Here is a 25,620-nt window from a genome sequence, read left to right as displayed (position 1 = left end):
GCCTGATGTAGGGCTCTATCCCGGGACCCCAGGATCATGACCTGAGCTGAAGGCAGATGCTTAACCGACTGAGCCACCCAGGCGCCACTAGGCATTGTGTATTAAAATTCATAAGTGAAATTTGTCTGTATGGTTCTCTTGGTTTATTCCCATGTTTGGCTTTATTATCTAGAAATAATTTTTTAAACTTCTTTTTTAACTTTTTTAATCTGCTGTGGAACAATTTCAGTACCATCAGTTACTTCAAGTTTTGGTGGTAGAATTCACCCGTGGAATTGAATGGGGCTCTAACCTTTGGGGGGGTAGTTATTAGAGACTTATTCTACTTCTGATGTAGTCAGTCTATTTTCTCTTTGGGGACTAATTTTGGTAACTTAAGTTTTCCTTGAAAATTAAACATTTTTTGGTTAAGTTTTTGGATGTTACATATGGACAAGCTGTAGTACTCTTATATTTTTCTCTTACCTTTCTCTGTATCTCATTTTGCGTTCTTCATATGTACTTTTTTTGTTCTTCCCTACAGGAACAGGAAATATAGTGGTCATTATGGTTAGCTACCCAAAAGGAAGAGAAATTTTGGATCTGGTGCAGAAAGGCATTGCAGTCAAAATGACCATAGGGGTTGGCACCCGCCATGTACAGGAGTTTATCAGTGGTCAGTCTGTGGTATTTGTGGCCATCGCCTTCATCACCATGATGATTATCTCATTAGCCTGGCTGATATTTTACTATATACAGCGTTTCCTATATACTGGCTCACAGTTTGGAAGTCAGGTAATTATGGGTAATTCTTTTTAACTTTGCTTTTTAAAAGGTAATTCATAAATATTTCTCATATATATTCCCTGAAGTTATATTAGAGTTTTGTGGGGGTTTTTTGGACCATATTCTTAATTTCATTTTCATTCATACTATTTAATTAATGTAACTTTTTAAAAATAATTTTTTAATTAGAATACATTAAATTTTCTGTTCTGTGGGAAATTAAATACCTTTAAATGATGTCACTTTTTGCATGTTTTGCTCCTGTGAATACCCTCTTTCCCTCTTTCAGACATAAAGGAATGATAAATAGGCCTGAGGTAGAGTGGACCTGGTTCTGTGTTTAAAACAAGGAGAAGAGAACCCTGGGCCTGAAGGCGAGGAGCAGAGTGGGAGGGGCTTCCTGGCTTCTGTGGTGGGGCGACTTTCAAAGCCATTTATCTGCAGAGAGGTAGTGTCTCTGTCACAGCAAAGAGGAGGGCACTCAGAGAGCCAGAGAGTTCCACAGACAGGCCTTTGAACTTCAAACTTACCCTGTTGTCTTGAAAAGCCGCTCTTTCTGGCTTTGTAGGTGGTAGTCATTTCTGGTCATCCTGCACCTGCTGACTAGACGAAAACCTCTTTCATTTTAGGGACGGGCATTAGTAGATGAATCAGTGGGACCCCTCTTCCCCCATCCTCAGCTTCCTGCTCTCTTGCCAGTATTTAAACATAAGAATTGGTTTCTTCTTCAGGCATGGAATTGAAAATATTCTTGATCAAACAGCTCTTAAGTTATATGTGGCTATTTTATACATTAAGATGTAAATGGTAATTTTTGTTGTTATTTTCATTGTAGTCATTTAACTTTTTTAAGTGAAATTTTTTTCTGTAAGTTTATGTGAATTTTTTAAAATAGTGACTTAAAATTTTTAGTGATAATATTTTTCCTACCTAAGAGCCATAGGAAAGAAGCTAAGAAAATCATTGGCCAGCTTCCACTTCATACTGTAAAGCATGGAGAAAAGGTAACATTTTCATGGGTTTTTTGTTTCTTTTAGACTAAAGTACATATCTGTTTATATGTCTAACTAAAACTTTCCAGTCTGTTAAACTCACATTGAACATATGGAGTTTTGACTAGTTTGAGTTAGTACTAACTTGTATACGTGTGTTCATTTTAGAGAAGGGTTGGCAGAAATATTCAGTTGTACATGTGAAGAGCCTCTAAAACCTGTGCCACCAAATAAGGTAGCCATTGGTCGTATATAGTTATTTTACTTTTTTTTTTTTAATAAAGATTTTATTTATTTGACAGAGAGAGATAGCGAGAGAAGGAACACAAGCAGGGGGAGAGGGAGAAGCAGGCTTCCTGCCAAGCAGGGAGCCCGATGCGGGGCTCGATCCCAGGACCCTGGGATCACGACCTGAGCCGAAGGCAGATGCTTAACGACTGAGCCACCCAGGCGCCCCTAGTTATTTTACTTTAAATGGATGAAATTGAACTTAAAAATTCAGTTCCTGAGTCACACTAGCTACATTCCAAATACTCAAATGGCCCTATTGGCTGGTTGGGCTACTATACTGGACGGGACTGACATGTCTATCACGTAAGAAAGTTCTACCTGTTGGTCAGACCCAGATGACTCTAAGGAAGGTAAAGAACTTCCAAGTTCCCTTAGACCATAGACCTTTGATACTTTAAACCATTTCTGTTAAATCTGAGTCTATAGGCTATGTGTTCATTCTCTCTGATTCCCTTAAATACAGGGAGGAAAAAACTGGGATTTGTAGAGAAGGGGAGAAAAGATGTACTTAAACTACTTTTTAAAAAAAGAAACATTCTGACATGGCCAACCTGGGACATAAAAGGTCAAAATCAAACCAGAGTTTTAAAGCATTTTGGGAATGGGACAGATCCTAAATCCAGAACCTCCGATTCTTGGAGGACCGATTCTTTAAGAGGAAAACAGTTGCCAATGCAGTAGTAGTACTTTTTTTTAATGGTCTTCTGTGTCTTTAGATGCTGATAAGTGTGTTGACTTGTAGGTATAGGTTGGTTCTGTTGTTTTGATTTTCATTTCATCTCACCAAATTGTTGAGACTTCATCTATGCTACCCTCCACTCCTTCAAAAAAGAGAAAGAATAACTGCACTTATTTTATGTATCCCTTCTTTTGACCAACTCTAAAGCAGAAATAATACTCATTAAATTATAGACCTTTGAGTTTTTTTTAAACTTTGGATTCTGATATTAATGGTTTATTTTAGTATATTTAATATGAAGATACTCTTGGACTTACATTGCTGGCTTCCATTCTTTCCCTAATGCCTTATACAGAAGTAACAGCTGAATTTTAATAGTTTGTGCAGTGTACTGGTTTCTTTCCATGCAAATGTACTGAACAGAAAGAGTAAAAGAAAACAAGCAAACAAAAAAAAGCTTCTCATGTCCTGGCTTGAGATTAGCACTTGATGTACAGATCACAGAGGGTCTTTGGGGAGAGAGTCTCTAGTGAATGCCTGTGATAAACTCTACATGCATTGCACATGGCCAGTCACTTGATAAGCATGTAGTTTTATGTTCCCCTTAGAATATGTCTTCTGCTCCACAGCAGGAAATCTCGGTCTATAAATAGGAGCAGAGACACTGGGTGTTATGCACAAAGAATGAATCATGGAACACTACATCAAAAACTAATGATGTAATGCATGGTAATTAACATAACAATAAAAAATTTAAAAAAATAAATATGAGCAGAGATTTATATGTATAATATACTGAATTGAGTCTTTGAGAACCTAAGTAAATTGATAGTATCCTCTTCCTGTACAGAGCATTTGGGTTTTTTGGGATTTTTAAAAAATTTCTTCATTTGAGAGAGAGCAAGAGCACAAGCGGAGAGGGGGAGGATTAGAGGGAGAGGGAGAAGCAGACTCCTCACTGAGCAAGGAGCCTGACCCAGGGGGGGGATCCCAGGACACCGGGCTTGATCCCAGGACCCCAGGATCATGACCTGAGCTGAAAGCAGACGCTTAACCAACTGACCCACCCAGGCGCCTCCAGAGCATTTCTTTATATAGAACATTTTTGAAAATATGATCCTACTGTTTTTGAAAGTTGTCAAAATAATGGTTAAAAAAAGATCCCTAAATGGTTGGTGAGGTACATACGTGGATTTTTCTTTTCTTTTTTTTAATAAGTATCCTCTACACCCCAAATGGGGCTTGAACTTCTAAGCCTGAGACCAAGCATCACATGTTCCTTTGACCAAGCCAGCCAGGTGCCACACACATGGATTTTCTGATGATTTTGATTAAATTTGTACAGAAAAATTGTTGTGTTTTCTTAAATCTACATCTTGTCCAGTTCTAGAGACAGGTGTTTGGTTTCTAGTTTTTCTTTTCTTTTTTTTTTAAGATTTTTATTTATTTATTTATTTAACAGAGATAGAGAGCACAAGTAGGCAGAATGAGGCAGACAGAGGTAGAGGGAGAAGCAGGCTCTCTGCCAAGCAGGGAGCCCGACGTGGGGCTCGATCCCAGGACCCTGGGATCATGACCTGAGCCGAAGGCAGCCGCTTAACCGACTGAGCCACCCAGGTGCCCTGGTTTCTAGTTTTTCTTTTCTTATGGACTCATTCACAGTAATGTATAAGCTTACAGACCATTAGAGACTTTAAAAATTGTTTCATCAGTTTTGTATGGCATATGATAGATGATAATATTTACTTTAGCAACATACAATTTTAAGTGTTACAGAATTTTAATACAGTCTTTGATAACAATAATCAGTTTTTACTGCTTGCTTGCTAACAAGTGATATACATGACTCAGTGTATTTTTAAAATAATTACGTAAGGACAGGGTAGCTGTGTTCCCATAAAATGCACTTGCTAATGTTGGAGCTATATGCAGACACTGACTGGTAGTTCTTGAATCCATCCCAGAATCAAAGAGAGTCTCACTGACCTGTCTTGGGTCGGATGACTGCTCTGGCTGTGCCTGCTTTGATGGGGTGAGGCCAGGTGATTCGATGGGGGTACCCAGGGGAATGGGGGAAAGGCTGACACCACCAAAAAGGTCGATGACCCATAGATTCTTAGCAGCAGTGGAAATTTTGTCACAAATTTTGCCAGGGACTACTTCCTCCCTGGCAAGTTTTATTTCTTTTTACCTTTGTTAATTTAATTTGATAGATGAAAAACAGTAATTTATTTTAATCCGTAATTCTTTTATCACTAGTGAGGCGGAATATTTTCAGATATTTAGCCATTTGTGTTTTCTCATTTGCAAGTTGTAACTATGTTCTTTAGCAAATTCTAGTGAAAGTGCTCTTGTTTTTGTTCTTAATGATTCTAGAAACAAGTAGTTTATTGGATATTCTCTTTACAAGTTTTATATTTGAAAAATAATTTTTATTATAGTAAAGTAGGCATTTGCATTTCTACAACCCTTAAAACATGAACACTACCTTAGTATCAAAACTGCTCGTGCCTGATTATGTAATGACATTTTTTCCTTTTCAGCCAGATTCTTTAAATAATCTCTGGACAGTGGTAAGAAGTAAATACTGAGTAGACACTGTGTTTATCTTCTGGTTGTACCCTGGTAGTACAAAATTTGTCATTGTTTTACCCAGGACGTTGTGAGTTTTATCAAGATCGACCACGTAGCAAAGGATATAGTGAATTCTTTTCTTTCCTTTTTACAGGGAATTGATGTTGATGCTGAAAACTGTGCAGTGTGTATTGAAAATTTTAAAGTAAAGGACATTATCAGAATTCTGCCATGCAAGTATGTTTTTTTTCCTTCCTAAGATGCTACAAATTACTGGATAAGCTTCAGGTTTCTGACAAGAGTGTTAATGTGTCTTTTATGATGTGAGGATCTTGTTATCATGTGATGATCTTGTGATCATCTCATCCTTTAGGAAGGAAGCTTTAAGCCTTCTAGGCTCCTGGATTATATTACTTTAAAATCCTTAGGAGACCTCAGGCCCTAAGACAGACCCATTATAAATCTTTGCCATGGATTGGCTTTTAGTCTTAAGCAAGGCTTTATTAGAATCCTGAGAATTCCATCATACATTTAGCCATTCAAAACATACATTGTGTGGGAGCAAGGAAACTGAAGCATGACCGGTGAAGGACCCCAGGGGGAGGGCCAGAAATGGCTAGCAGAAAGTCAAGGAGGGTAGTGGTTTGCTATTATTTGCACCCTGGGTTTTAGTTCTTTTGGGGGTTCTGCAAAATAAATATTTTTCACTTTAGATACACTAGGGGCTTTGCTTTAGCAATGGGAAGTTGCGATTTCCTTTTTTTTTTCTTTTTAATGGGATACTTTAATTAACTGATAACTGTTTAGAAGAATGGCTGTTATCAGAAGGGTGTATAAAAATTATACTGTGCTTTCAGTCTGATCAATTTTAATTATGCTTCCCACCTATTAGAAGCAGGTCAGAAATTAATATGCAATTACGGTTTGCTTTATGTTTACAAAGTAGTATATATATATATATATGAGTACTCTATAGTAGATTAAGTTCTCAGTAATTCTATAGAGAAAACAAATGAATATCAGAATAACAAAAGTTTCCAGAATAAAGATAGCTAACTTCGGTCTACAGGCTTTTATTTGAGGTTGGTGGGTGGGTACTTAATGAATTGGAGTCAGTATGTCCTGTGGAAAATTATTAAAATAGAAAAGAATTTTTATCTAGGATGGTTTAGGGCAAGTCTTTGTGACTTAAAAATGATGCTTGGGATGCAGCACAGATGAGCGGTCTTGAGGCTCACTTCCTTTGCAACACCAGATCTGTCCTGATGGCTGAGCTGGGTTTTGTGCTTGACCCTCACAAGCAGACATGTTGATTGTGCACATTTCCTGGTCTCCTGATCTGGGGTTTTTACTTAATTTCCCCTCATTTTCTCCCATGCTTTATTTAACAGATTTCCCAATAAAGCCAACATGTTTCCTTTGTGTTTTTGTAAAAATTATTCCTTTGGGTCAGTCAGTTTCAGTTTCAGTTTGAGGATGGAAAGGTCAGAAGATTAGCTAGGCTAGACTATGTTATGTAATTAAGTACTGTTATTTTTAACTGCACTAGCAGACTTTCAGTATGAAGAAGAGCTCTTCACACAACAGCATGAATAATGAACAGTTACTCAGTATTTACTGTGCCCAGCACTGCTGTGAGCACGTTACGTATTTGCTGCTGAGAACAGCCTGCAGTGGAGGTGCAGAGGTTAAGCAACTAGATCAGAGTCCCAGCATCGCATCACACAGCTGGCATGGGAGCCATGGGTCCTGTACCCCCTCTGCCTGACTCCTCATCTCTATCCTGTGTGGAAAACAGATTCACCACATAGGAGGCAAAGCTAGCCGACTAAGACAAGTCAGTAAAAAGAAAATACATAGGGAATTGTTATTTCTTCTTTCTTCAATTCTGCAAGTTATTATTATAGAAGAACGTGGAATATACAAAAATATGTTAAGACAGAAAATAAGTGTTTTTTTTTTTTAAGCCTAAAACCCAGAGATGATCTGTTTATATTTTGTTGTATTCCCATTTGATTCGTTTCCTGAACTTATGTAAGATACTCTCAGCTTATTATTATTAGTTGACTATTGGTTTACTTATGCCACATTTATTCCCAAATGGCTTTTAAGTAAGTTACAGATGCAAAGAAAAATACAGCTTACCATGAAGCGAAAATAAACCATGCTATTTTTGTGGAGTGAAGGGAAAATTTCCCTGTAAGTTCCAGATTCTGTTTAACGTGGAAAGTAGAATAGATAATTACCTAGAGTAAGTGAATAGACTAGAATGTTGATTTGAAGTCGTTTAACTTGCACTGAGAAGATGAGTCAGTAGAATGTGTTGTTTCCTTTATAAGATATAAACATTTATTTTAAAAAATTAACACATACTTAATCTTTTTAGGCATATTTTTCATAGAATATGCATTGACCCATGGCTTTTGGATCACCGCACGTGTCCAATGTGTAAACTTGATGTCATCAAAGCCCTGGGATATTGGGTTTGTTACATTTTTGTTTATATTCAATCTCTGCCCCAGTTCTTCCTGAGTGATTCAATTTCACTACTGACCAGAGCCAAGAGGAATGGACTAAGTGCTCCTTCTAACGTCTTTGTGGTTCCCTGAAGAAATTTTCCTCTTGATTAAAAATGAATGTTTAAGACATTCCATGAAGTTAACGAGCTACTGCCTTTGTGATTATAGACTGATATGCTGTATGTTTCCCCCAGAGAGTTTGTAATTGCTTAGAGCGATATATTGGTATGCTGCCCTGTAGAATGTATACATACTCGTCAGTTTCGTATGAACAAGAATTATCAAATCTTTGAAATGGAAGGAGCCTCATACATTTTCTGGCTCAAGATGCATATTTTACATATGAGGAAACTGAAGCCACACTTCTTGACACCAGGTCTCAGATTTCTGGTTTGGAAATCAAATCCTGCTAGGGAGATTGATTCTGTGTGGTATTTGCTCCATCGGGTTGTGGTACTTAGGTGGTCGTAAGACCTTCCTCCGAAAACAAAGACATGAGGGCAGAGTGAAAGAGGGTGCTTCATAGTAGCCAGCCGTGTGCTGAGGGCCTACGTACATTATTATGTCATACCCTCATAGCCACTCTGGGAGGTAAGTACTGTTTCTCTCCCTATTTTACTAATTAGGAACTTGAACTTAGAAAAGCCGAGTAAGTCACCAAAGGTCACACAGCTAGTTATTTGGGAATCTGCTTTCAGATACAGGTTTGCTGAATTCCTGGATACAAGCTTTTAACCAGTAGTCCCACCCAAAAGGGGAAGACGTAGAGGAAAAAAAAACAGATTTTTCTAGATCATTATTTTTTTATTGTTTTTAGAGTTTTCATATAATCAGTGTCTTAAAATATTCTTGATTAAATAGCAAATAGTTTTGAAATAATGATCTTACTACTTTAGAAGAAGTAATTTAAATATCACATACTTCTCTTATTGCTAAACCTAATTTTTTAGGGTTTTTTTTTATAGTGTTTATGGTAGAGTTAGAAACCACAAGGAGTTTTTTCTGTGATAAGCATTTCATGCACCTTACAGCCCCAGTAACCCTCAAGGAGTCCTCTCATCTTCTAGCTTGGCGGGTCTTGGAAAGATAGTTGAGAGACTGCTGCCTTGATTACCACTGTAATTATCTATGAACTTGATTTTTCTATTTTTTAAGATTTATTTATTTATTTTAGAGTGTGCATGCATGCACGAGTTGGGGGTAGGGACAGAGGGAGAGAACCTTCAAGTAGACTCCCCACTGAGCTCAGAGCCCGACACAGGGCTCCATCTCACGACCCATGAGATATGACCTGAGCCGAAATCCAAAAGTCTAAAGGATGCTCAACCAACTGAGCCACCCAGGCACCCCTAAGAATTATATTTTTCAAGTGTGAGTTTCAGAATGCCCCCACCACAGGTACAGGAAAGGAGGAAGGTCAGCATTCAAGACCTCTTACCGAAAGAAAACTTACCTGCTTTGATGTCTAGAAGATTTGTCTTTCCTCTAGGATTTCTAACATTTATTTATAGTTTTTAATAATGATGGGTCTATTTAGCAGGGCATAACAGTGAATTTGAGACTTAGTGAACTGAGCCTGTGTCGTAGACACCCTTCCTGGGATTTTAAGCATTTTAAACAGTACAATACAGGGAACTCAACAGATGTTTTTCTTGGCAAAGTTTTCCTTTTTCCTCTTCTCCTTCCTCTTTTCCTTCATTAGGTGCACACTGAAGCTCATTTTAAGTTACTTTCTTCATAGTCAGTAGTTTTAAACCTGCTTTTCATTTCTAGAAATTTTTGTAAGGGTATTTCATGAACATTAGCACTGAGATTAATCCTCATGAGTTTTGTTTTTGGAACTACATCTACATATATGTATTTCATACATTAAAAATGAAGATTATTCTTTTTGCATCAGGTTGGATTACTTTGTTAGAATGTTAATTTCAGAAAGCTTGCCTATGACCCCAGGAAGTGTGATTTCTTTTTTATTTATTTATTTTTAAAGATTTTATTTATTTATTTGAGAGAGAAAATGAGAGAGAGAGAGCATGAGAGGGGGGAAGGGTCAGAGGGAGAAGCGGACTCCCTGCTGAGCAGGGAGCCTGATGCAGGACTTGATCCCGGGACTCCAGGATCATGACCTGAGCCAAAGGCAGTCACTTAACCAACTGAGCCACCCAGGCGCCCCATGATTTCTTTTTGAGGAACAGAAACCTGTAGTAACTTTAAGTCAAACTCTAAGAAATTAGCTTGTCTTGCCCTTAGTTGTTTTACAGTTTTTGACGAGTGTGCCATTTTCTTTAGTCCCTTTGCCCCTCCTGCATTTGGTTTTGTAGACAGTGATGATACACTGTCATGTGGCAACTAGTTCTCGCTCCCAAGGAAACAGCTGTGGTCAGAGGGCTGCCATCAGTCCTTCATGTGGACTTGAGAGGTGGTCCTTGCGTTGGCAGCTACAACCTTCTCGATGTGCCATTTGTCACTGTTGTTTTCATTCATTCAGCAAGCATGTATCAAAGGAGTGCTCTCTCAGGTGCTAGATTGGACCTTGACTTGGGGAGACAAAGATGAGTAAGATACAGCCCTTCTGGTTGTGGACTTTCACTTTCTGGACTGTGGGGGCCAGGGCATACACCCACACACAACGCTGCAAAGGAGGTATGTTGAAGTGCTGAGGAGCACAGAGAAAGGAGGAATTTACTCCGCCAGGTGGAGTGGGACGATAAGAGGGTAGTTTTTTAAGAGGGGAGTCTGAGCTGGGTGTTAAAGGATTTGCCTGACAGATCAGTATATTGCAGATGAGGGTGTGACCATGGGGGCTTTGAGACTGGCAGGTGGTTAAGTTTGGTGGGTATTTTGGTAACTATCTGGGAAAACAGATGAGGGTGGGCTGGGTGGGAGTTTGGACAGTATGGCAACTCCGTAGGATTTGTGGCTTGGTGTGTCCAGAGTCTTTTCTGAGGGTGTTCAGTTACTTACCAGTGAGAAGGAAGCAGTGTAGCATGTGGTTCGGGAAGAGGGCGGTTCTAGAACTGGGTGGAGCGGCAGTGGGAGGAGCAGGCCCGCTGAGGTGGAGGAGGAGGGCGGTGGAGCCAGCACATGTTCTCACGTGAAGCTCAGTCTCACTGTAAACCCGCAGCCCCCGCTCCTTTACTAGGTGACCTCACCAGTGGTTTCCTCTCTCACAGCATGGCTCTGACTCTGGCATTAATCAGAAAGGTATCTGGATAAACCTCTGTTTGAGACTGGGCTGTCACTTTCCTTATCCTATTTTTTCCTTTGACGCAGCAAATGGGGGAGCTGGAGGTGCACTGACAGCCGATAGACTGTCTTTAGGGAGCCACAGCTGATTCTTTTTAAGTGAATCAAATGCAATCTGAAGCCCTCTGTTGTCAGACACCGTGTTCTTCCGAAACCCTGGTACCCGCAGTAAGACAGACAGTAGGGCAGTTAGAGGCATTAATTCAAGCTCACGGCCACAGCCAGGCTGATTTGCACCCTCTGTCCAGGAAGTGAGGAAAGCGTGTCTCCGACAAAGCTTCACTTACTGTCAGTAAAGAGCTTAAGAGGTGGCATTGCTTTGCATCAAGGGGAAAAGTGGTTTTTCAAATGCACAGTGTTTAGCTCTTGGAAAGCGGCTTACTGAGAAGTAATTCATTTTCGGATGTTGCTAAATGAAGAAGACATTAGTGTTCTTGCCATATTCTGTGTATAAAAGTAAATACTTTGTAGGAATTGTGAGTAATGATCATGAAATGATAGATAAGCTTTGATTGTGTTACTCAGACAAGGTATTTTCTTTTATTCTCTCAAGGGAGAGCTTGAGGATGTGCAGGAGATGCCTACTCCAGAACCTCCCCTTGGGAGTGTTTTGGCTGCAAATCTGAGTATTACTTTACAAGATGACAGAAGTGAGGGGAGCAGTTTGCCATCGGCTTCCGCTAGTGATTCTGCCCCACAGTGTGATGCCAGTTTCAAAGACGAGGCAGGTGAAAACACAGCCTTACTAGGTAAGTGCCTTGCAAGTCATAAAATGGTGTTAGCAGTCGGGGGAAAAAATGCAGAAAAGCATAAAGGAAAAATGAAAACCATAATCCCGCACCCGCAAATACCATTTCACCATTTTGATAAATACCTTTTCAGATGTTTTTCATGTTTAAGGATGGGGAGCATATCATTTATGTGCTGTTAGGTAACCTGTTTTTCCTCTTAATGTGTGAAGCTCTCTCTGTGTGGTGGGTGTGTGATTCTGTGTGGTACGTAGTGTTACAACTCCAGTTTACTAGAATTTCTTTAAACTGCACCCTTTTGGTGGACTTTAACACTTTGAAATCATATATGTGTATACCTTTACCACTTGTCTGATTGCTTCTTGTCATTCTGAGGGATGAAATAGAGTGAATTGCCTTTTTTTTTATTACCGATAACATTACCTTTTCATATTTCTGGTCATTTTTATTCTCTTCTGAGTTGCCTGTTTCGTGTGTACCTTGTTTTGCTCCAGAGAAACTAATTTTTTCATGTTGCTTCTAAGAGCTCTTTGGTATTTGTCATCTGTATTGTATATTTCTCCCCCAATTTCGGTATCATTTGGTTGATGTATTTTGTTTTTGTTTTTTTAATTAATTTTTTTTTTGATGTAGTGTTCCATGATTCATTGTTTGCATATAACACCCAGTGCTCCATGCAGTACGTGCCCTCCTCAATACCCATCACCAGGCTAACCCATTCCCCCATCCCCTCCCCTCTAGAACCCTCAGTTTGTTTCTCAGAGTCCACAGTCTCTCATGGTTCGTCTCCCCCTCCGATTTTCCCCCCTTCATTTTTCCCTTCCTACTATCTTCTCTCTCTCTCTTTTTTTTTAACATATAATATATTATTTGCTTCAGAGATACAGGTCTGTGAGTCATCAGTCTTACACAATTCACAGCACTCACCATAGCACATACCCTCCTCAAGTTCTATCACCCAACCACCCCATCCCTCCCACCCCCCACCACTCCAGCAACCCTCAGTTTGTTTCCTAAGATTAAGAATTCCTCATATTAGGACACCTGGGTGGCTCAGTTGGTTAAGCGGCTGCCTTCGGCCCGGGTCATGATCCCGGGGTCCTGGGATCGAGTCCTGCATCTGCTCCTTGCTTGGCAGGGAGCCTGCTTCTCCCTCTCTTTCCCTCTGCTTGTGTTCTCTCTGTCAAATAAATAAAATCTTTAAAAAAAAAAAAAGAATTACTCATATCAGTGAGATCATATGATACGTCTTTCTCTGATTGACTTATTTTGCTTAGCGTAATACCCTCTAGTTCCATCCACATCATTGCAAATGGCAAGATTCCTTTTTTGATGGCTGCATAATATTCCATTGTATATATATACCACATCTTCTTTATCCATTCATCTGTTGATGGACATCTCGGCTCTTTCCACAGTTTGGCTATTGTGGATATTGCTGTTATAAACATCGGGGTGCACGTACCCCTTTGGATCACTACATTTGTATCTTTGGGGTAAATACCCAGTAGCGCAATTGCTGGGTCATGCAGTAGCTCTATTTTCAACTTTTTGAGGAACCTCCATACTGTTTTCCAGAGTGGCTGCACCAGCTTGCATTCCCACCAACAGTGTAGGACGGTTCCCCTTTCTCCACATCCTCGCCAACATCTGTCATTTCCTGACTTGTTAATTTTAGCCATTCTGACTGGTGTGAGGTGGTATCTCATTGAGGTTTTGATTTGGATTTCCCTGCTGCCGAGCGATGTTGAGCACTTTTTCATGTGTCTGTTGGCCATTTGGATGTTTTCTTTGGGAAAATGTCTGTTCATGTCTTCTGTCCATTTCTTGATTGGATTCTTTGTTCTTTGGGTGTTGAGTTTGAGAAATTCTTTATGGATTTTGGATACTAGCCCTTTATCTGATATGTTATTTGCAAATATCTTCTCCCATTCTGTCGATTGTCTTTTGGTTTTGTTGACTGTTTCCTTTGCTGTGCAAAAGCTTTTTATCTTGATGAAGTCCCAATTGTTCCTTTTTGCCCTTGCTTCCCTTGCCTTTGGCGATGTTTCTAGGAAGAAGTTGCTGCGCCTGACGAGGGTGCTGCCTGTGTTCTCCTTTAGGATTTTGATGGACTCCTGTCTCACATTTAGGTCTTTCATCCATTTTGAGTCTATTTTTGTGTGTGGTGTAAGGAAATGGTCCACTTTCATTCTTCTGCACATGGCTGTCCAATTTTCCCAACACCATTTGTTGAAGAGACTGTCTTTTTTCCATTGGACATTCTTTCCTGCTTTGTCGAAGATTAGTTGACCATAGAGTTGAGGGTCCATTTCTGGGCTCTCCATTCTGTTCCATTGATCTGTGTGTCTGTTTTTGTGCCAGTACCATCCTGTCTTGATGATTACAGCTTTGTAATAGAGCTAGAAGTCCGGAATTGTGATGCCGCCAGCTTTGCTTTTCTTTTTCAACATTCCTCTGGCCATTCGGGGTCTTTTCTGCTTCCATACAAATTTTAGGATTATTTGTTCCATTTCTTTGAAAAAAGTGGATGGTATTTTGATAGGGATTGCATTAAATGTGTAGATTGCTCTAGGTAGCATTGACATCTTCACAATATTTGTTCTTCCAATCCATGAGCATGGAATGTTTTTCCATTTCTTTGTGTCTTCCTCAATTTCTTTCATGAGTATTTTATAGTTTTCTGAGTACAGATTCTTTGCCTCTTTGGTTAGATTTATTCCTAGGTACCTTATGGTTTTGGATGCAATTGTAAACGGGATTGACTCCTTCATTTCTCTTTTGTCTTGTTGGTGGTGTATAGGAATGCCACTGATTTCTGTGCATTGATTTTATATCCTGCCACTTTACTGAATTTCTCTATGAGTTCTAGCAGTTTTGGGGCGGAGTCTTTTGGGTTTTCCACATAAAGTATCATAGCATCTTGAAGAGTGAGAGTTTGACTTCTTTTTTGCCGATTTGGATGCCTTTGATTTCTTTTTGTTGTCTGATTGCTGTGGCTAGGACTTCTAGAACTATGTTGAATAGCAGTGGTGATAGTGGACATCCCTGCCGTGTTCCTGACCTTAGGGGAAAACTCTCAGTTTTTCCTCATTGAGAATGATATTTGCTGTGGGTTTTTCATAGATGACTCTTATGGCATTGAGGTGTGTACCCTCTTTCCCTATACTCTGAAAAGTTTTAATCAAGAAAGGATGCTGTACTTTGTCAAATGCTTTTTCTGCATCTATTGAGAGGATCATATGGTTCTTGTTCTTTCTTTTATCACATTGATTGATTTGTGGATGTTGAACCAACCTTACAGCCCAGGAATAAATCCCGCTTGGTCGTGGTGAATAATCCTTTTTATGTACTGTTGGATCCTATTGGCTAGTATTTTGGTGAGAATTTTTGCATCCATGTTCATCAGAGATATTGGTCTGTAATTCTCCTTTTTGATGGGATCTTTGATTTTGGGATCAAGGTAATGCCTCATAAAATGAGTTTGGAAGTTTTCCTTCCATTTCTATTTTTTGGAACAGTTTCAGAAGAATAGGTATTAATTCTTCTTTAAGTGTTCGGTCAAATTCCCCTGGGAAGCCATCTGGCCCTGGGCTCTTGTTTGTTGGGAGATTTTTGATGACTGCTTCAATTTCCTTAGTGGTTATAGGTCTGTTCAGGTTTTCTGTTTCTTCCTGGTTCATTTTAGTAGTTTATACATCTCTAGGAATGCATCTATTTCTTCCAGATTATCTAATTTGCTGGCATATAGTTGCTCATAATATGTTCTTATAATTGTTTGTATTTCTTTGGTGTTGGTTGTGATCTCTCCTCTTTCATTCATGATTTTGTTGATTTGGGTCATTTCTCTTTTCTTTTTGATAAGTCTGGCCACAGGTTTATCAATCTTGTTAATTCTTTCAAAGAACTAGCTCCTAGTTTCGTTGATCTGTTCTACCGTTCTTTTGGTTTTTATTTCATTGATTTCTGCTCTGATCTTTATTATTTCTCTTCTCCTGCTGGATTTAGGCTTTATTTGCTGTTCTTTCTCCAGCTCCTTTAGGTGTAGGGTTAGGTTGTGTATTTGAGACCTTTCTTGTTTCTTGAGAAAGACTTGTATTGCTATATACTTTCCTTTTAGGAGCGCCTTTGCTGCATCCCAGAGATCTTGAACAGTTGTGTTTTCATTTTCATTGGTTTTCATGAATTTTTTTAATTCTTCTTTAATTTCCTGGTTGACCCATTCATTCTTTAGTAGGATGCTCTTTAGCCTCCATGTATTTGAGTTCTTTCCAACTTTCCTCTTGTGATTGAGTTCTAGTTTCAAAGCATTGTGGTCTGAAAATAGGCAGGGAATGATCCCAGTCTTTTGGTACTGGTTGAGACCTGATTTGTGACCTAGGATGTGATCTATTCTGGAGAATGTTCCATGTGCACTAGAGAAGAATGTGTATTCTGTTGCTTTGGGATGGAATGTTCTGAATATATCTGTGAAGTCCATTTGGTCCAGTGTGTCATTTAAAGTCTTTATTTCCTTTTTGATCTTTTGCTTAGATGATCTGTCCATTTCAGTGAGGGGGTGTTAAAGTCCCCTGCTATTATTATATTGTCAATGTGTTTCTTTGATTTTGTTATTAATTGGTTTATATAATTGGCTGCTCCCATGTTAGGGGCATAAATATTTACAGTTGTTAGATCTTCTTGTTGGATAGACCCTTTAAGTAGGATATAGTGTCCTTCCTCATCTCTTACAGTCTTTGGTTTAAAATCTAATTTGTCTGATATAAGGATTGCCACCCCAGATTTCTTTTGATGTCCATTAGCATGGTAAATGGCTTTCCACCCCCTCACTTTCAATCTGGAGGTGTCTTTGGGTCTAAAATGAGTCTCTTGCAGACAGCATACCGATGTGTCTTGTTTTTTTATCCAGTCTGATAGCCTGTGTCTTTTGATTGGGGGCATTTAGCCCATTTACATTCAGGGAAACTATTGAACAATATGAATTTAGTGCCATTGTTGCCTCTAAGGTGACTGTTACTGTATATTGTCTGTGTTCCTTTCTGGTCTATGTTATTTTTAGGCTCTCTCTTTGCTTAGAGGACCCCTTTCAGTGTTTCTAGTAGGGCTGGTTTTGTGTTTGCAAATTCTTTTATTTTTTGTTTGTCCTGGAAGCTTTTTATCTTTCCTTCTCCATCTTGTCATTTTGTCCAGAGGAGAATAGATGAATCAGAGAACAAAATGCTAACAGGGTAACAACGTTCCCAGAAAAATATACACTAAACAAATCAGAAGAGACCCAAAACCGGGGGAAAAGAAAGGGAAAGAAAGAAAAAAGAAAAAAAGGATATGATCAGATATGATCAGGCTGGTGAATAGATCAGTGCCACACACTAGATTTGGGGTGTATTTTGGTCTGTTAGAAGAAACTGCCTCCCAAAATTTTAAAGAAGAACTTATATATGTATAAAAATAAGGGTAAATACAATGAAGGGATGGAATATGACTGTAAAGATGAAAATTATAAAAGGTTTTATAAAAGGAATTGGTAAGTTGTTTGAAAAAAGAAAGAAATTAAAAAAAAAAATGTGATCAGGCAGGAGACTAGAACAAAGCCATACACTAGAGATTTAGGGTATATTTTGGTCTGTTAGAAGAAACTGTATCCCAAAATTTTAAAGAGAGAACAACTTATATATATACCAAAAATAAGGTTAACTATGGGATAGAATATGACTCTAAAAATGAAAAATAAGATTTTAAAAAGAGAGATTGATAAGATGTTGGTTGAAAAAGGGAAAAAGAAAAATTCAGAAAACAATAGAAAAAGAAAATTAAAAAGATTAACTTTGAAAGACTAAAGAACCATGGTAAAAAAGCCATGAATTCTATGTGCAGTATTCCCCTAGTGCTGGAGTTCTGCCGTTCTCGTTGATCAGTAAACTTGGTCTTGGCTGGCTGTTCTTGCTGATCTTCTGGGGGAGGGGCCTGTTGCCGTGGTTCCCAAATGTCTTTGCCGGAGGCGGAATTGCCCCGCCCTTGCCTGTCCGGGCTAAGTAATCTGCTCGGGTTTGCTCTCAGGAGCTTTTGTTCCCTGCAAGCTTTCCATACAGCTTTGGAGGACGAGTGTGGAATTGGCAGCCTCCCAATCTCCGCCCTGGAGGAACCAGAACTCGGGGCCCTGCTCCTCAGTGAGCCCCCAGAGAAAAGCAGTCACTCACTCCCGTCTCCCCTGGTCTCCAGCCGCACTCCGTGCTCACCTGGCCTGTGACCACGCGTTTCTATCTCTGGCACCTGACCCCGGGTGGAGTCTCCGAAACCCAGCAGAGTCCCGCACCACTCCTCCCCAGGGGAGGAAGAGGAGTCTCCCCGGATCTGCCACTTGTTGGGTCCCTGCTGGAGGAGTACTGGCCCGACTGTGCCGCGGATCACGGTTTATGGCAACCCCGAGCTGAGAGCCCGCGCCTCGGCTCCGTCTCTGCAGCCGGCTTCTCTGCTCCGTTACCTGGAAGCTCTACCACACTCAGGCACCCCCGGTCTTTCTGTGACCCCGAGGGTCCTGAGACCACACTGTCCCGGAGGGTTCCACCCCCCGCTTAGCCACCAGAGTGACGTCCCTCGGCAGAGCAGACTTTTAAAAGTTCCGATTTTGTGCTCTGCGGTTCTATCACTTGCCAGAAGCGCCGACGGAGGCCCCTCCCCCGCCGTCTATCCTCCCGAATATCGCCGCGGATTCACTTCTCCGCACATCCTACCTTCCAGAAAGTGGTCGCTTTTCTGTTCAGAGAGTTGCTGCTATTCTTTTCTTTGATCTCCTGTTGAGTTCGTAGGTGTTCAGAATGGTTTGATCCCTATCCAGCTGAATTCCTGGGACCAGACGAAATTTAGGTCTCCTACTCCTCTGCCATCTTGCTTCTCCTGGTTGATGTATTTTGTAAGCAGAAATGTGTCATTTTTCTCTAGTCCAACATATTCTCTCACGATTCTGCCTTTGATAGCATGCTAACTTTGGAAGGTTTTCCTTATCTCAGAATCTAAGTATATTAACCCATATCTTGCTAATATTTGTGGGTTTGTATTTCATTACCTTTAAATCTTTAATCGGTATGGTTTAAGAGAAGATTTAACCTATTTTTCCCCAAAGTTTAACCAGTTGTCCCAACATTTAGTGAATTATAATTATTTTAGTGACTAATAATTTAGTGAATAATAATTATGAATACATTTTGATATTGGCAAGGCAAATCCCTTCATCTTGAATTTAAAAAAATCTGACTATTCTGCATTTTCTAAAGAAAAAATAATCATATTATTTGCCAAGTGAAAGAAAAATCCCATTAGAATTTTTATTATAATCAAATAAATTTACATATTATTTTAACTGGGAAGAATTGATGCTTCTGGGGCGCCTGGGTGGCTCAGTTGGTTAAGTGACTGCCTTCGGCTCAGGTCGTGATCCAGGAGTCCCTGGATCGAGTCCCACATCGGGCTCCCTGCTTGGCAGGGAGTCTGCTTCTCCCTCTGCCCCTCCCCCCTCTCATGTGCTCTCTCTCTCATTCTCTCTCTCTCAAATAAATAAATAAAATCTTTAAAAAAAAAAAAGAATTGATGCTTCTAATTTTGAATTTTGCCATACGGGAAGAGGACACATACTTTACAAATTAGTGATCTTCAAACTGAATTAGTTTTGTGTTTGACATGTTTAAGATCTGTGAGGCAAAGATAGCTGGAAGTATTAGAACTTAGGTTTTAAACTGGTATCAGAGGGAAAAGACCACATTGTGGAAGAGAAGGGGAGCATCCATTTCAGAGCATTAGAAGGTGGGAAGGGCATTCTTCTAACTAGCTCCCTGGCCTCCTTCTGGGATTGAACCACCTCAGGGATTCCATCAAATTGAGCCCAAGTGCATGCCAGTGTAATTTTTGGCCATTGCCTTCAGTCTCCAGAAAAGAAACTAAATTTCCTTTCTGTAGTACTTGACTACCCTTGAGATAATTAAAAACTGGTAAGGACTCTTATCCTGACTAAATGTCCTTCAAAAGCAGTCCCCCATGTTTTCCTGCATTCTTGTTACCTGTCGTACATTAGTTGATCAGCATCTCTCCCCTCTCAGAACTAAGATGATATCATGTGAGATAGTGCATAGAAATAAAGGTGGGAAAAGAAGCTAGGTTATAAAACAACAGAATGTTAGATGCCTTCTGACGAAGCTGGGCCCTATCCCCATACCTCCGTGTGTGTGTGTGTGTGTGTGTGTGTGCGTGCGCATGGTTTCTATTTTCTTTTTTTGTCCTTTTTTTTCCCCTTAAATTTCCAAGTGTTTGTTCACCAGTAAGTTGACAGGTAATTTAAATGATAATGTTCTTTCTACTTTATCACTGTACCAATATAATTTGAGAAATATTAAATTAGAGAAATCAGTTTTTTTAAGCAGACATTAGTACTTCCAGAATAAAATGTGGCTTCACTTAAAGTTGAGAAAACATTTACTGGGTTCTTAGGAGCAACTAGAAATAAAACATGGAAGTTATTAATGGTAGACTACTCACCAGAGAGTATTTCCCTGGTGAGTGCTCCTTCTGTTGTCCAGTTGACCTTGGCTCTGACTGTAGGTGAGTTCAGATACTCGGTTCTGTATTTAAGGAAGTCTTCTATTATTGTAAGAAACCTTTGTGCTGAAATTATTTTGTGCTACTCTTCCTCGTAATACCAGTCTGTCTGGTGTTGAATACCTATTGCTCTTCCAAGATAGCTTAACCTCTCTGTGCCTGTGCTTAATCATCTGTAAAATGAGCATTATAACATTGGGTCACATACATAATCCAGTAAATGTTCACGGTTTTCATGGGCAGTGACGCTGACCCCATCATCATGGTCATTGTCATAGCTCTCTGGTTTACTTTTAAAAACATACATTAATACCACCAACTAAGACTGTCTTTTCTTTATAGTCCCATGCTAATCAGAGTAATGTTGGTTAGGTTAATACTAGAAAACCTCTCATACCATATATGTGAGGAAGATGTTTGTATATTTTTCATGACTTAATGGAATGGGTTGCCATTTTTACATGTAAGTTTTATTTAAATTTTTCTGTTATTTGTTTCTTGAATTATAGCCTCTAAGTGGTCACAGTGTTTATGTAATTAAAATTTAGAGTATGCTAAGTGACTAACATTGGTTTTGTTGCTTCGTCGTAGAAACGGGCAGGAGTGACCTTCAACGTGGAGAACCCATCTCCTAGCGCACATCCTGATGACCACATCACGGACAGAGCTTTGGCTTGAATTAAAGGACTTTTTTTTTTTTTTTTAACTTCAGCACATAGTTTGTATATTTGAAAATAATGTACATTCTTTTACCTTTCGGGTTCTGATTTGATATACAAAGGGCTAAGATATTTTATTCTTAAAGAGACATTTTGAATAGTCGTAATATATTTATCTACTAAAATATATCATTTATGATAAACAGTATGTTGCTTTGGACTATTACAGAGACCACTAGGAAGGCACTCTAAAGGGGACAGGTGGGGGGTGTTTCTGAATAGTAGACTAGCTGCTACAGTACTGTAAAAACAGGATTAATTTTGTTTCTCAAGGATCTTTAGACTGAGCAACTGAATTTAGACTAGTAGAAATGGAATTGTATAATTCAGTGATCACGAGTTTTCCCTGGAGGAAAGACTTTTCTAGAACATTAAACCTGTGAATGAGATGGGAGAGATCTATAGCTTTCTTGAACCTCCATGTCATCATCTAGAGACTCTGAAACCTAAGAAGACTTCTTAATTGTTTTCTCTTCGGAATTATAGGAAAAGCACTAGATGACTTTAGGATTTGCATTTTTCCTTTTTAATTCCTAATTTCATTTGACACCTTAAAGGAGAGGGAAATTTATCCATTTTTTTCTACAAATAAAGGAAGCTAAGATTCTGCATCACACATGAGCAATAAATTTTTCATTGCCTTAAGGAAATCAAGTAGGCAGACTTTTTTTTTGTAAATGATGAATGTGTTGGTTCCAACTACAATTTAATCTTTACAATTAAAAAGGTGATAGATGGAGAATTTTGACTGTCATTGTTACAAAATAAGCAACCAGTTTTCCTGATTGATTTAAAGCAGACATAATGGTCATGACCTTGTGTCATCATCTATCCTTTTTAAAGTCTTGGCTGTTCTTATAGGTGAAAGGATCAGGTTAATGTAAAGCTTTTGGTGACCGTGCTCTTAAGTTTTCTAAAATGATTAAGCATACACATACTTTTCTCGCCCTTCTTGTAGGTGGAGGTTGAGGAGGGTGAGGGAAAGTTATTTCTTAACTTGAAATTGTTGTCCTTTGTTGCTTCTAAGCTAGTTGCTGTGTATATCTTTATTTTGTGAGTAAAAATAAATGTCTATTGAGAAAAATAGAATTTTAAAAAATTTAAAGAATTTATTCTTACAGCTGCATCTAAATTGTGTATAGCTTATTTTTTTCAAACTATTTGTTGCACCTGGATTCTAGCCACTCATAGTGAAACACTTGGTGAGTTTTACTTTACCTTTTTTTTTTTTTTTTCCACTTTACTGAAGTAAACTCTGGCCAGATTCAATATGAGGAGCTACTGAAACAAAATTTGTTTTACTTTGAGCTCTCATGTTAACAGCCTCAAAGTAGGTTTCCATAATGGCCATTATCTTTGAAATCTGCCTTCTATGGTTCTTTGAGAATAGGAAAGTATGTCCTTGATTCTGTACCAAGTAGATTTTTGTGCTCTTTGTATTTTAAGATACATACTTGGGAGAAATACTTTAATAATTCTTTACAGTATTCACTGAAGCAGACTTTTAAAAAGAATACTATGACAGATCAAGGTAAATTGTTTTTGATAATTACAGAAGTGTGATTTCTTAATTAGCAGCTATCAGCCATAGCTTTCCTTAATTAAAAAGTTTGAACACTAAACTATAAATAGAAGAGATTGGAAGAATTGTAGTGGTCTGGTCTCATCTCTAGAAACATGTCTTCCATAGCAGAGAAAGGCATTATCAAGAGAAAATAGAAAACTGCAACACTTTGAAAGTTTCCTTTGCTTTTTTTTTTTTTAGATAGAAATAAATATGATAGAGAAGGGTCAAATATTAGCAGAATTTTTGCTGAGACATAAAATTGATGAAATGCTACTCAGAATAATGGGGAATGTAAGGAAGGAAGAGTAAACCAGAGAGGTTTGGTTAAGGTTAGTCATACTACTTATGGCAGTTGTCATTTTCCTTCTAACAATTGTCATAAGAGCCATTTGTTTACAAATAGTGTAGAAACTATATATGTATTTTTAACTCTCAAAGTCACAGGCGGTGTGTGAAGGAAGCAATTTGGCCCTGAACTTCACGTGAAGCACTCTGTCGTCCGCTGCCTGCTGGTGCTGCTTCTGGGTTTCCCACCAGAAAACCACAAAGGCCAGGAGACACAAAAACACAGCACCTTCGGCAGGTAAACCTTGCTTGCTGACTTTTTGGGGCTCTTCAGCATATAAAACCTTTCCTGAGAGATTGTTCCCTGCAGTCACTGAGGAGTGATGACAATAAAAGGCCGAATTGCAGTGTGCCCATCAGCAGTTTGCTCTCTGTGGGGTGCACAATGACAAAATCTCCTGAAGCGAACCACTGGTCTGACCTCAGTAACATCAGGATTGAAGCTTTGCACTTGGGCCGGCTTTCCAAGAGGGGTCTTCCCAAAAAGAGCTCAGATCTTTTCAAGAAAAAATAATCAGTGAATCTGAGACATCGGGCCTTAAATGAGTAGTAAATACCTTTCTAGATAGTTTACCGTATACTTGCTGAATCAAGGACTGCTAGAACCATAAAACAATAATAGACTTTCAAGAACAGGTGTGTTCCCACTTGACTGAAATACCTAGTGTAACCAAATTCCCCAAGAGGATAGCTTAATTGGCAAGTCTCTTCTTTTGAGAACATTAAAGTTTATTTGCTCAGTGAAAGCTGAGATTAAGTCAGTATGTGTATGTTACTAACTAGAACTTGAGGTAATTACATGTTTGGTCAAAAGCAGTTTCTTTGAGCTCAGCGCAAACCCTGTTTTGTGATTTACAAAGCACAGGGTACTGGCCTGAACCAAAGTGAGTCTTGTGTGTAACATACGCTGTGCTTCTGTGATGCAACAACCAATTAGAAAAGCCACCTACGCCTTTCCCAGTTAATTTTGGTTTTTGAAGTTTTAAAAAGACAAGCATTTCACTTTAAAAATGCTAACGTGTAATCCTAGTTACTAAAGTGAAATTTCTATAATGTCCTTATCAGCCATGCAGCTAGAGATTTGCCCTTATCCTAAGAGCAAAGTATAAAATAAGTTATAAATTGAAAAAGGTATGTGCATCACATTAATTTAGGAATACAAGTCAGTGCCTTCTTTTTGTTGAGGTGTAAGCTTGTATATTATGGGCTGAGAAACCTGTGAATCCCAGTACTTACTGTGGGCTTGACTACATAGGTATTGGATCCCAGGATTGTGCTTTTGGAAGCATCTTAAGGGATTTCCCGATTAGAACAGCAGTGATTGCATAAAAAGAACAGATTAAAGTGAAACCAGCAAAATGTTCTTCCCATGCATTAATTTTCCAGATATCCTTAAAATGTTCTCTTAAAGTGCTATTACTCAAAGTATTTAAAACAGGTACATGAGGAACGGCTGGGTGGCTCAGTTGGTTAAGTGTCCGATTCTTGAGCTCAGCTCAGGTCTCAATCTCCAAGTTGTAAGTTCAAGCCCCATGTTGGGCTCCACACCAGGTGTGAAGCCTACTTTTAAAAAAAAAATTTTTTTTAATAGGTACGGGATCCATTGTTCTTCCTGGGAATCTGAATCATTACAGAATGTATTAAGTAGTGGTACATGCTGCTTAAAAAGTTTGTGGAAATGGGGGCGCCTGGGCTGCTCAGTCAGTTGAGTGTCTGACTCTTGATTTCAGCTCAGGTCATGATCTCAGGGTGTGAAATCTAGCCCCATGTTGGGCTCCCTGTTCAGCAGGGAGTCTGCGTAAGACTTTCTGTCCCTCCCCTGCTCTCTCTCTGAAAATAAATCTTCAAAGAAAAAAAAAATTTGTGAAAATGTGTACTGTGTAAGGTAAGTGAGAACCATTTCTTTAAAGTTGTTTAAATGTGTAAACACTGTTAAAGAGAATTATTTGAAATAGTTATAGCTTAGGATCCCAATTATTTTCTTTTTTGAAGTATCTTTTTTTCCTACTCTAAGATGTAACTTAGTGCTGTCTTCTTAACAGATGAGTTGAAGATTTTACAGCTAGAAACTGGAACTAGAAAACCAGAGAATTCAAGATGTGTCATGGCAGTATATTGAGCTACACTTAAAAGGTGATTAGTTACTGAATCCCAGGATTATAACTTATTTCAGGTAAACTTTCTTCTACTTTTAAACATGTTTAATGAAGAACCTTTTGCTGGTGTTGTAAATGTAAGCCCGACTTTTCTTTTTTATAAAATGTTCCCTAAATATTACTACCGTTCTTTGTAAGTTACTTTAAAATCTTCCCTCTTTCAAGTAAACACCAATAGTGTGATCGTGAAATGATGAGCAGTAGTCAATCTCTTTATTTGCAGAGTCCATGTTTGTAAATTTATCTGTAACCCCAAAATCAGGATGTGTGGTACTTTTGCAGTTGTGGTGGACACGTACCCATACAATGTGTTGAAAATTTTGAGGCACCAGACACACTTTTCCAGTTGAGGTTGAACCAGAGGACACTTTGCCTTCTTGTTTCAGCTCAAACTGTCAACACTGTGTCCTTTTCCACAGTCTATTTAGTGCC

General features: G+C 38.9%; 1 protein-coding gene and 1 non-coding gene across 4 annotated transcripts in view; both read left to right on the top strand.

Moving 5' to 3' along the window:
* Window positions 1-25,620, top strand: part of RNF149 (ring finger protein 149) — a 38,536-nt gene that overhangs the window by 11,098 nt on the left and 1,818 nt on the right. Inside the window, exons 2-9 of one of the 3 annotated variants that reach the window (XM_035001813.1) lie at window positions 524-774; window positions 1,701-1,769; window positions 5,456-5,538; window positions 7,688-7,784; window positions 11,620-11,815; window positions 20,993-22,322; window positions 23,126-23,270; window positions 25,075-25,165. In XM_035001813.1, coding sequence (XP_034857704.1) covers window positions 524-774; window positions 1,701-1,769; window positions 5,456-5,538; window positions 7,688-7,784; window positions 11,620-11,815; window positions 20,993-21,036 — 740 coding nt within the window. In that variant the 3' untranslated portion in view covers window positions 21,037-22,322; window positions 23,126-23,270; window positions 25,075-25,165. Of the gene's footprint in view, window positions 1-523; window positions 775-1,700; window positions 1,770-5,455; window positions 5,539-7,687; window positions 7,785-11,619; window positions 11,816-20,992; window positions 23,271-25,074; window positions 25,206-25,620 lie in introns of all 3 variants that reach the window. The other 2 variants (XM_035001810.1, XM_035001812.1) reach the window with 2 other exon arrangements.
* On the top strand, window positions 23,345-23,459 carry LOC118008344. Its single transcript, XR_004678661.1, has one exon. It is a non-coding gene; the product is annotated as a small nucleolar RNA SNORD89 (small nucleolar RNA).

Source organism: Mirounga leonina, unplaced genomic scaffold (genome assembly GCF_011800145.1).
Source record: "Mirounga leonina isolate KUSES-001 unplaced genomic scaffold, KU_Mleo_1.0 Mir_125, whole genome shotgun sequence".
NCBI classification, from domain to species: domain Eukaryota; kingdom Metazoa; phylum Chordata; class Mammalia; order Carnivora; family Phocidae; genus Mirounga; species Mirounga leonina.
The sequence above is the reverse complement of the archived record's forward strand: the minus strand, read 5'-3'. Positions and strand labels throughout refer to the sequence as shown.